This window comes from Vigna umbellata, chromosome 8, assembly GCF_029865625.1.
Source record: "Vigna umbellata cultivar VRB3 chromosome 8, Vumbellata_1.0, whole genome shotgun sequence".
Taxonomy (NCBI): domain Eukaryota; kingdom Viridiplantae; phylum Streptophyta; class Magnoliopsida; order Fabales; family Fabaceae; genus Vigna; species Vigna umbellata.
In genome coordinates, this window is record NC_142172.1 from 13,109,126 (window position 1) to 13,121,305 (window position 12,180).

The 12,180-nt window shown below is 39.4% G+C and overlaps 2 protein-coding genes across 9 annotated transcripts in view; one reads left to right on the plus strand and one right to left on the minus strand.

The window, feature by feature from the left end:
- Positions 1–12,180, minus strand: part of LOC124827755 (uncharacterized) — a 67,536-nt gene that overhangs the window by 15,259 nt on the left and 40,097 nt on the right. For 7 of the 8 annotated variants that reach the window (XM_088096323.1, XM_088096321.1, XM_088096318.1 and 4 more), the window contains exons 24-28: positions 3,606–3,825; positions 2,885–3,015; positions 2,235–2,381; positions 1,280–1,408; positions 1,039–1,137 (exon numbers count right to left, since the gene is read on the minus strand). In XM_088096323.1, coding sequence (XP_087952449.1) covers positions 1,039–1,137; positions 1,280–1,408; positions 2,235–2,381; positions 2,885–3,015; positions 3,606–3,825 — 726 coding nt within the window. Of the gene's footprint in view, positions 1–1,038; positions 1,138–1,279; positions 1,409–2,234; positions 2,407–2,884; positions 3,016–3,605; positions 3,826–12,180 lie in introns of those variants that run through there. The other variant, XR_015781566.1, reaches the window with a different exon arrangement.
- LOC148194033 (uncharacterized) lies at positions 6,548–8,223 on the plus strand. The gene is made up of 2 exons (XM_088095698.1): positions 6,548–7,656; positions 7,968–8,223. The coding sequence occupies exons 1-2, from the start codon at positions 6,672–6,674 to the stop codon at positions 8,003–8,005; spliced, it is 1,023 nt and encodes a 340-aa protein (XP_087951824.1). The 5' UTR covers positions 6,548–6,671; the 3' UTR covers positions 8,006–8,223.

Genomic DNA, 12,180 nt, shown 5'->3' on the forward strand with positions numbered 1-12,180 from the left:
GCCGGTCGATTCTGGAACTCCGGCGACAGTGGCGGCGGCGGCGACGGCAGCGGCGGCAACTGCAACGACAGCGGCAGTGATGAGTGCCGGAGACCATGGAGTTGACTGGAACTATTCCTGTGCTCTAGATACCATATTGAATATAGTGAAGAAGATTAGGAGAAATCTCCCTTATGTGTTTAGCATACACATAGGGTAGTTTATTTATAATGTAAGATAAGGGTTAAACCCTAAATACAGAATGGGCTAAGCCCAACACACAACTTAACATCTAACATATCCCAATAATCCAATCCTTCATTCTAGCTCCAGTCACATATTAGATGTCTTCTTTGCTCAGGAAAAATTTCACAGCAAGCAACTTCAAGTCATTCAAGTCCCTCTAATAGATCAGTACAATTTTCTCACCAAGGCTCTTTGTCTTTCAAGCTTTCACTTTGTGGGAACAACTCAGAGTGGTGGAGGGGATATTTGAGTAAGAGTTACTTCCATGTAGTTTTCTCTATTTCACTGTATTTTTAAGTTTTCAGTTTGCTAGATGTTCTCCTAACTTAACTGAACTGTCAATGACAGTTAGTTGTTAGGAGTTCGTTTCCTTCTGTGTTGAAATCATTCATCCCTTCTAGTAATAAAATCAAGTTTCAATTCTCCACAACTCCTTGAACTAATAAGCAACAAATAAAATACTCATATTATGTACCGATATCTATCTTCAACATGGAACGGCCAACAATGTGGAAATCATTTGGAATCCTACATTTCCAGATTAAAACAGAATACCTCATACAAAATGCTTGAATTGTCATGTTCTGTTCAAACATTCAAGAAAATTGAGTATCTCAACCAATGTCAAAATAACAAGCAAATGCTTAACTATCTATTTAAGCACCACGTTTTTGAAACAATCACGGAAAAAACAGTATAGACATTACGTGTTCTGATTAGCATCAACAAGCATTCAAATTTATATCATCTGAAACAGTGTGAATAAAAATCAATCAAGTGAATTATAATAGGAATCAGACGCCAAATAATCACCTCTTCGCTGATTAGCATAATGCTCAGGATTGCACGGCTAAGAGTCCACTGATTGCCACGGTCCTCAAATATAACAACTTCAAATAGAGTTCTCAATATCTAAGGAAATTTTAAAGACAATTAAAAAGTTAAGACATACTCAATAGAGTAATATCAGAGAAAATACCAATAGACTAAGCACATCGGTTCAAGCTGTAGTGAAAAGAAAAATAAACCTTAAGTAAGCTAATTATAAACATACTCTAGAGAAAAGTTCAGCACAGTCAGAAATGAGTCCAGATACATTAAGAGCAGAAGGTGAGGTAGTCAACTCTCCAACAATGACATGGGTGAAATAAAATGTAGCCAAGTTGTCAATAGCATAGGCGCACTACAAATGCAAATGACACATTAGAGTTAGTAACTAGAAAAATACCATATAATAAGAAATTGTCCCTAGTTCTCAATTCAAGCGCACTACAAGCGCACTACAAGCGCATAAACAAATTTTATTTGGATTATAAACCAAACTTATATTTAGTACCAGTAAATAACATGATTTGAATTATATTGGGGAATCAACGTCCATATTATTTAGCTTGGGTAACTTTTTGGTGTGTTAAACAGAAAAAAAATGAACATGCAGGAATGGTGTAGTTAGATGCACTTATTGATGAATATAGGCGGTGGAGGTGTTTTTTGTGGGAGTCTGGTCAAAGTATATCTATAGAATGCATATGAATACACTATAACAGGATGTTAGGAATCTTGGTAAGAATCCTAACTTTCTCCCTTACTCGCACACTTCAGTCAACTCACAGCAAGAAATTGTAAAAGAAACGACTTGTATTCACATCAAAGAATCAAGAATACAATTGGGAAACCAGGAGCTTAACCTCGTTCACCACGTCTGAACTGGTCTACAACTCAAGAGTACAAAACTCTCTAACTCAAAACAATAAAAGAGGTCCTTTTATAGAGACCATTTTCCCGCCCCACTTAACTGTTTGGCAGTTAAGTACTCTTCCTCACGTTTCGCCTCTGATAAACCCTCCATGTCCTAACACAGGATATCATTGTTTATTTACTTTTTTGGTCATATGTATTTAACACTTTTCTCTGGTATAACTAGCATTATAAAATATCCTTCTCTGCTGAACCAAAAAAAAACATTAATTGAATTATCACAACTAAAAGTGTGTCGAGCTTTTACAAACCTGTGCAGATATCTTGTCACTCAAATCTTTAAGCCCTGACTCAAGAGATCCAACAACAAGCATAAACGTAGTTTTATCCAAACTTAAAACAAATGACAAATGACAACTGAAGAGAGAATCCAAGAATGCAAAGTATGCAGCTGCGACCTGGAAAATAGACCAGAAGAAAAGCCTGTAATGACCAGTGATCAAGACATACCATCAGAAAGAACTCTATCAACGACTATCTTTTTTAAGTCAAACCCAGTTGTCATTAATTTTTAGTTCTTTCAGCTATATTCCAGAAACAAAACTGTAAACATCAGGGCTGGCCAACCTGTGTTAGAGAGGAAAAAGAAGCATAAACCAAATAAAATATACACTAAAAAGGTTGATCAAATACTTGTATACAAATTAATTGATATCAGTTTAAGAAAACAAGCAAACCAAATAGTAATCCGAATTTCTTACACAATCATTACCAAACTAATTTAAAATTAAACTCAAATGTAGACAAATGGAAATATTAGATGTAAGTTTACCAACAATATATGCCTAATAAACTTTACATATATATTATAATTACAACACACAAATTGGATAAACCAGAGGAAAGCACTTCTATTGTTAACCAACATATCAAAGAACATAGAGTAAATGTAGAGTAATACCTTCCGATATGCAAATATATCAGCTAAAGGAATTGATAGTATCATCTTAACAATGATATCAAGAGCATCAACAAGCGCTCTATCACCATAAAGTTCAAAAATACCAAAGTTCACAAAGCTCCCAGATATTGCTGCCAGAAAAATAAAAATAAAAATAAACTCATTGGAAAGGTAAATATATGATAATACTATTGCATAATATGTTCAATCACTCTTCTTTTGCTTTAAAAATCAATAGAGAGAAAACAGTTAATACATGATATTATAAATAAATGCCATTATTAAGGAAGTAATAATTAGTGTGAAAACAACCTCTAAAATAAAAAATAAAAATTAACAGCCAGAGCATTTATGTTTCACTTCTATCACCTTTAACAATTCAGACCTACTCACAAATAAATTTTGATACTGCCAATACAAAACAACACAAAAAGCGTGACAAAATTATTAAAAGGGGTAAGTAAAAAATCATTTAACCGAGACAACCTTGAAAAAAAAATTCATATAGAATAAAATAGGATAGTCGAGAAAAGCAGGTTAGAAGATGGTGGCAGTGAAAGTTTTTAACATGTGGTGTTTAATCTACAGAAAAATGTTACCTAGATCTAAACCTAAATTACTCCATGCTCCCAATAGACCAGTCCCTTCCACTACATCCTACTTGCCAACAGAAAATATGATAGACAGTCATCTATTTCAATATCTCACAATATTTGCATACCTCGTGTAAGAATTATCAAACAAAGTGACATCCCCTTGTATTTGGAAGTGTACATGTCCGCTTTGTTAGGAAGAGGCAAAATTCTTGATCCATAAGCAACAATCAATTTACTAACTTCTCGGAAGAGTAGTATTCCGTTAGGAGAAGAATACTCAAAATTCAATCGCTGGGACTTGTTCAGTACTAGTTCAGCCACGAGTTTAAATAATGGAGTTGTTACCTGCATCATGTATGCAAAATTCATAGGAATATCTACAAGTTAAATTCTTTAGAAATTAAATATATCTAAACATTACTCTTAGGGGTATAATTAACAAAACATTTGTTTTATTAAGAGGGGACGAGGTTACTGTCACAATAGTTGACTTCTTCCCTTCAGAACCAGCTAGTTGGGTGCTCTCTTCAGAAGTTAACTCATGAAATAGGATTTGTTAGTTCTTTAACCATGGGGCAGAAATTCAATGATTCCCAAGCCTCAAATACTTTAAATTGTTCTAGGAATGTCAAATTTTACAGAAAAATATATTTATTTTTTCAATTAAGAAATTTCCTCGGGCATTCACATATTTGTGCCAGATAAAACTAAAAGTATAACCAAGCCTCATCCCTGTAGACTTGGGATGTAAGGATTAATGGTCACCCCTGGATTCTTCTATAGTTACCAATCCTGCATCGAGACACATAACAGTAGCTGCCCTAACAATAGTATAGCTATTAGGGATGAAAAAAAGATTCGTGCCCGCAGGTATCCACTGCAGATAGTTGGTATTCATGAGTAATAGATACCCACGAATAATGGATAACAGGACTTTTAGTACCTTACTAACGGGGCAGGGTTGAGTATGACACTACCCATACCCACATGTATCTATTAATAGTTAAAAATAAAAATAATAATTTACTATTAATATGCCCTAAGTCTTATCCTAATCAAAATTAGGTTTTTCGCTCCTCGTTCAAATAACTCACCCCATTCAAAAAAATAGTTGTTTCCCTACTTCTCATCTTAACACCTCAGTAGAGCCAACAACCTCACTGGTATCACCGCCATTGAACTCCTCTCTTTCCACGTGAGAGTTTCCCTTCTTCCCCTCTAAATCGCGAACACAGCACACGTCAGCCACCGTTGAAAACTGGGGTTGCCGCTTGTCGTAATTAGAGCAAAATCTTCCAAATTAGAGATAATGTATGTAAAATCTTCTAGTTTATTTTTCAATATATTTATTCCTTATTTCCTTATTTATTCCGTTTCAACTGCAACAGTAGCCATCACCGCCGCTATCCGACCATTGCAACTGCCGCAGTAGCCATTGGGATTGTTGATAGGGCAAAAGGGTGCACCCATCTTCAGTGAACACAATGCCGAAAAATCGCTCCCAGAAAGATGCCGCCACATGTCGACGCATGTAGCCCACGCACCTAGTTCCGACGAGACCCACTTCTCGCTGCTGTCACAAAAAGATTCGCACGGTTCAGTGAGGTCCAATTTGGCCCAGATTTGAGTTTTGAGTTCCACTTAGTTGAGAAAGAGTCGTTGGAGCCTCCTAAGGCCGTTCCTAGGTCAGTGACGTCCCATTTGGCCTAGATTTGAGTTTTGTTCCTTTTTTTTCGATGTAGCTCACACGTTGTCGTTGTCACGAATAGCTTGAAAGCAATGGTTAAATCAATGACTAAGCCCTCTGCATCATGTAATCTGTCCATGAATGTTAAGATTTGTCTCAATACTTTTGGTCTTGTGTCTCAAGTTATTTGGATTCTTGATTCAGGAGCAACTGATCATATGACACCTTTTCGTGGGTCCTTCAACTCATGATAAAAGAAATAGAGAACAACTTATCACAGTTGCGAATGGCCAAGGTATACCTATATACAGTTCTAGGAATATATTTTTTGAACTATCTATTCTATTAAAGAATGTTTTACATATTCCACAATTAGCTAATAGTCTTATCTCTGTGCAAAATCTCACAAAGGCTTTAAATTGTTCAGCAACATTTTTCTCAACTTATTGTGTTTTCAAGACCTTGCAACGGGAAAGACAATTTTATCTGCTAAGGAGCAGAGTGGGTTGTATCTGTTGGAGTCTGATAACCAAAGAAAACTAAAAATCAGGAGTCAACAAGCTACATATGAGACGTGGGCAAATTCGCAAATATGGCTACATCATAAAAGGCTTGGGCATCCTTCATTCAACCTTATCAAGACCTTATTTCCCCATTTGTTTACCAAGGACTCTATTGAGTCTTTTAATGGTGATATTTGTCAGTTGTCAAAACACCATTGTACATCTTATCCTATTTCTAATTAAAAGAGTACTTCACCATTTGATATAATTCATGTGACGTTTGGGGACTTGTCGTAGAATCTATTTCCGGAGCCAAATGGTTTGTCAACTTTATTTATGATTGTACCCATGTAACGTTTGGAGACAATGAAGCTACCATAGTCCACAACGAGAAAAAAGAGGAAGAAGGCAATTTTTTTGGAAAAAAATTTGAAAGAAGAAAATGTGAAGATAAATATCCTATTTCTCGGTATGTGTTAGATGTTAAGATGTGTGTTTCTGTTATTTGGGCTTAGTCTATTATGTATTAAGGGCATTGGCCCATATCTTACAATATAAATAAATTACCCTATGTGTATACAACACACACAAGGGATATTCTCTCCCAATCTTCTCTATTTCTCATATGGTATCTAGAGCACAGGAATAGTTCCAGTCAACTCCACGGTCTCCGGCACCCCTCACTGCCGCTGTCGCTGCCGCCGTCGCTGTCGCCGCTGCCGCCGCCGCCGTCGCCGGAGTTCCAGAATCGACCGGCGACCCCACCATCGGAATCGTCTCGGCCGGGCGACCACCGTCGTACGAAGATCGCGGCGAACGGACCTCCCACGCGCCTCCACGCGCCGCCGCAAGAGTCGCCGCTGCCGCCGCGCGTGCCGGCGCGTCGCCGGAGCATTCCGCCGCCGATCAGCACCGCCGTGATCGCCTCCTCGCCCTCTTTCTGGATCTGTGGTCGTTGCGTCAATCGGAGCACTTTGAATTTTTAGGGTTTCTCCTTCCCTATGGCGTCTTCCTCGTCTACAAACACCTCTATTGGTGGCTCATCTTCTGATCCTTCAATATATACCAATTATGTGAATGTACACTTGTCCATTGACAAGTTAGATGGCACAAATTATGCAACATGGGCGTCCGACATCAAACTTTGGTTGAAGAGTCAAGGGTACTTAGATCATCTTACTCAAAATGTGACTACTGCTCCCATAGATGACACTTCCCGCTGGATGAAAATTGATGCTCAGTTGTGCATTGTTATAAAGTCCACCATTCACTCCTCACTGAAACAAATGTTTCGATCCTATGAAACATGTTCAGAAGTATGGGCACAAGCGAAGTTGTTATACACCAATGACACTCAGCGTCTTTATGGTGTTTGTCAGGACCTATTAACTGTTATTGGTTCGCGCAATCCTGGTCCTATGGCAGAATATTTGGGTAAAATTCATGCCCTTCTTCATGACTTTAATGATATATTACCTCCTGCTTCCACTCCTGCTGAAGAATTGGAACAGCGATCAAAGTTCTTCATGTTGTTGGCATTATACGGACTCTCTGATGATGTTTCTCATGTCCGTGATCAGATTTTGGGTTCTCCTGTCATACCCAACTTTACTTCTACTTGTTCTGCTTTTTTGCGTATACCGAGCAAACCAGTCACTGAGACATCCCCTCATACTGATGATTCCTCTGTTATGGCTGCTCAACGTGATGATCGAAGTCGGTCTCGCAAGCCAAGTAAAGGACGTCCAAAATGTGACCATTGTGGCAAGTTAGGCCACAAAATTGATAGATGTTATGCTCTCCATGGACGTCCTCCTCGACCTGTAGCAATGGCAAATTCTGATCCACCTCCCCGATCACCGTCTGCAGACCATCCTACTTCATCTAATATCGTAGACAAACCTGCAATCTTTAACGAATTTCTCAAATGGTATGAGGATCATCAGCACTCTGGTTCCACTACATCTGCATCTGTTGCACGTACAGGTACACCTTTTGTTGGTCTAACTCACTCCCTTGGACCTTGGGTCCTTGACTCAGGCGCCACCGATCATATTACTGGTAACAAGTCCTTGTTTTCTTCCTTGTCATGTCCGAATAATTTACCCTCCGTAACAATGGCTGATGGGTCTAGAGTCTCATCTCATGGTATTGGTACTGTTAATATTTTTCCATCCATATCCATTGATCATGTACTTTATGTCCCTGGGTCTCCCTTCAACTTATTGTCCATTAGTCGTTTAACTCGTACTCTCAATTGTGTTATTTCATTTACTAAAGATTCTGTTTGGTTGCAGGACCGGAGTTCGAAACACATGATTGGCACAGGATGTGAGTCTCATGGCCTTTATCATCTCCGCCCTTCTCCACATGTTGGCGTTGTCATGGAGTCACCATCCCTTCTTCATGCTCAGTTCGGTCATCCCAGTCTTGCCAAACTACAACAACTTGTCCCGAGGTTGTCCACATTATCAAGTTTGTCGTGTGAGTCTTGTCAGTTAGGGAAACATATTCGTAGTTCCTTTCCTCGTAGTGTCTCACAACGGGCGTCGTCTCCTTTTTCATTGGTTCATTCTGACATTTGGGGACCTAGTCGTGTTAAGTCCATTTTAGGTTTTCAGTATTTTGTTACCTTTATTGATGACTAATCCAGATGTACTTGGTTGTTTTTAATGAAGAATCGTTCTGAGTTGTTTTCTATTTTTCAATCTTTTTTCAATGAAATAAAAACACAATTTGGGGTTTCTATTCGAAATTTACGTAGTGATAATGGCCGTGAATACCTTTCTCAACCGCTTAAACAGTTTATGGCTTCTCATGGCATTCTTCACCAAACCTCATGTGCTTATACCCCTCAACAAAATGGGGTGGCTGAGCGCAAGAATAGACACCTTATTGAAACAACTCGTACACTTCTTATTCATGGTCAAGTACCCTCCCGTTTTTGGGGTGATGCAGTTCTCACAGCATGTTATCTTATCAACCGCATGCCATCTTCCGTCCTAGATAACAAAATCCCTCATTCTATCTTATTTCCTCAAGACCCTCTGCATCCATTACCTCTTCGAGTTTTTGGGTCTACATGTTTTGTTCATGATTTTAGTCCTGGTCTTGATAAGTTATCTCCTAGGTCTCACAAATGTGTCTTCTTAGGATTTCCACGGTCACAAAAGGGCTATAAGTGTTTTTCCCCTTCCCTCAATCGTCATTTTATCTCTGCTGATGTCACTTTTGATGAGTCTTCTTTTTACTTTTCACATCTATCTTCTAGTTCTGTACCTCTCCCTGTTACTGTTGATATTCCTCTTATATGTGATCCTCCTGGTGATGCTCCACCCATTTTGTCTTCTCCTTCTTTAGACTCTCCTTCACCACAGGATCATCCTTCACCTCCACCCCTTCAGGTTTATAGTCGCCGTAATCGTCTCCCTCATGACTCACTTCCGGTGCCGCCTCATGTGTCTCCTCCGGCTCCAGCAACTGAGTCTGACTTGCCTATTGCCCTCCGTAAAGGTATACGCTCTACCCGTAACCCTTCACCCCATTATACTGTTCTTAATTACAACAGATTATCTCCATCTTTTTATACTTGTCTCTCATCCATTTCTTCTGTGTCAATTCCCAAATCTGTGAGTGATGCCTTAACTCATCCTGGTTGGCGTCAAGCTATGATGGATGAATTAAGTGCTTTACAGGAAAGTGGAACTTGGGAGCTGGTCCAATTACCATCTGGAAAGTCTGTTGTTGGTTGCAGGTGGGTGTATGCTATCAAGGTTGGTCCTGATGGCACGATTGATCGTCTGAAAGCTCGACTGGTTGCCAAAGGCTACACACAGATTTTTGGTTTGGATTATGGTGATACTTTTTCTCCAGTGGCAAAAATGACCTCTGTTCGCCTCTTCATTGCCATGGCCGCTCTTCGCCAATGGCCTCTTTACCAACTTGATGTCAAAAATGCTTTCCTCAATGGTGATTTGCATGAAGAAATTTATATGGAGCAACCGCCTGACTTTGTTGCTCAGGGGGAGTCATCTGGATTGGTATGTCGTCTTCGCAAATCCTTATATGGCCTAAAACAGTCTCCTCGGGCTTGGTTTGGTAAATTCAGTTGTGTTGTTCAACAATTTGGTATGTCTCGCAGTGAAGCGGATCATTCAGTGTTCTATCGCCACTCGAGTGCTGGATGTATCTACTTAATAGTGTATGTTGATGATATTGTTCTCACAGGAAGCGACTATCTTGGCATCTCTCAGATGAAACAACACCTTTGTCATCATTTTCAAACCAAAGATCTTGGCAAACTCCGGTACTTTTTGGGTATTGAAGTAGCACAATCCAATGATGGTATTGTCATATCTCAGAGGAAGTATGCGTTAGACATCTTGGAGGAAACAGGGTTAATGAACTGTAAATCTGTTGAGACACCTATGGACCCTAACATCAAACTCCTACCAAATCAGGGGGAGCCTTTCTCAGATCCTGAACAGTACAGAAGACTAGTTGGTAAATTAAACTATCTTACTGTTACGCGTCCTGACATTTCTTTCGCAGTTAGTGTGGTGAGTCAATTTCTAAACTCCCCATGTGAAGACCATTGGGATGCAGTTGTTCGCATACTGAAGTATATTAAAAGATCACCTGGAAAAGGTTTGCTATATGGCCCTAACAACGATACAAAAATTGTTTGTTATTCAAATGCTGATTGGGCTGGTTCCCCTTCTGATAGGAGGTCTACTTCTGGATATTGTGTCTCTATTGGTAGCAACCTGATATCTTGGAAAAGTAAGAAGCAAAGTGTTGTGGCAAGGTCTAGTGCAGAAGCAGAATATAGAGCTATGGCATCAGCTACTTGCGAGCTTGTGTGGCTTAAACAATTGCTTAGTGAATTGAAATTTGGAGATGTCACTCACATGATACTTATATGTGATAATCAAGCTGCTCTCCATATTAGCTCTAACCCTGTCTTCCATGAGAGAACCAAACACATTGAAGTTGATTGTCATTTCATTCGAGAAAAAATCATATCCGGAGATATCAAGACTGAGTTTGTTAACTCAAGCAACCAGTTGGCAGACATATTCACTAAGTCTTTACGAGGACCTAGAATTGATTATCTTTGTAACAAGCTTGGAACATATGATTTATATGCTCCAGCTTGAGGGGGAGTGTTAGATGTTAAGATGTGTGTTTCTGTTATTTGGGCTTAGTCTATTATGTATTAAGGGCATTGGCCCATATCTTACAATATAAATAAATTACCCTATGTGTATACAACACACACAAGGGATATTCTCTCCCAATCTTCTCTATTTCTCATAGTATGTTTGCACTAACAATATCTCTGATAAGCACATTAGCTTTATTGCTGCCATTCATGCCACAAATTCCTACCTCAATATAGGAGACCATGAAACTTGAACATTGGACTCAAGCCATGAAAGGAGACGAATGCATTAGAAAGAAATTCAAATTGGGAGATTGTCGATAAGCAAAGTGAAAAAATGCCAGTAAGGTAGACAATAGAAAGATATAAAGCTAGATTGGTGGCAAAAGGCTATACGTAAACTTATGGGATTGACTCTGAGGAGACGTTTGCCCCAGTGGCAAAGATGAATACAGTTCGGGTTGTTCTTGCTTTGGATGCTCCTTTTGGTCGGGACTTACACCAGTTGGATGTGAAGAATGCCTTTCTTCATGGAAATCTGGAAGAAGTGTGATAGGGGTTGGAAAGTGTATGAAAGAAGGAAGAAGAATAAAGCAAGTTAGGAGGAAAGGGGGGATGAGTTAGTTAGAAGTATAACTGTAAGAACAGTTATATGGGAGGAAAAGAGTTACTATAAATAGTGTAATTGTCATTTCTGTTAGGGGGAGGAGATTGTTTGTAAAGTCAGGCCTTAGACCTGGGGAGGGGGATTAGGCTCCCGTAGAACCATTCAACTATACATTGATTCTTGTTCATTGATTCTTTTGATAATACAGAAATACTATTTTTTCTGCTGCCTATTTTCTTGGTGAGAGAGGTTGTGAGGGAGTTTCTAGGTTTCTAATTCCAGAAACCTAACAATTGGTCCACCTGCCAGATCCAATTTGGGGGAAGAAAGGGAGAAATGAAGGGCAGACTCGACGGAAGGTTGAATGTAGTGGAGGGTCAGCTGGAAGCGATGGAAATAGCGGTGGACAGAATGAAAGCCGAGACCACAGCGTTGCGCCAAGATTCAGCAGCGAGGGACTCGATCCGCTGAACTGGATCAATCCCGCAGAGAAATTTTTAGAATTACAAGGAGTAACGGAGGACAAAAAACTGCGATAAGCTTACATTAGTATGGAGGGAAGCGCGGGATACTAGTTCTGATTCTAGAAGGCGAAGGCCAAGAATCATTCTTTGGAAGGATTAAAGGATGCGTTGGTGGTAAGGTTTGGGATTCGTTCAAGAATTTGAGGTACTGGTAGAGCAGACGAAGGAATTACAGGAGGAACAATTGTTGGGGTATTTTCTTGCGGGATTGAAGG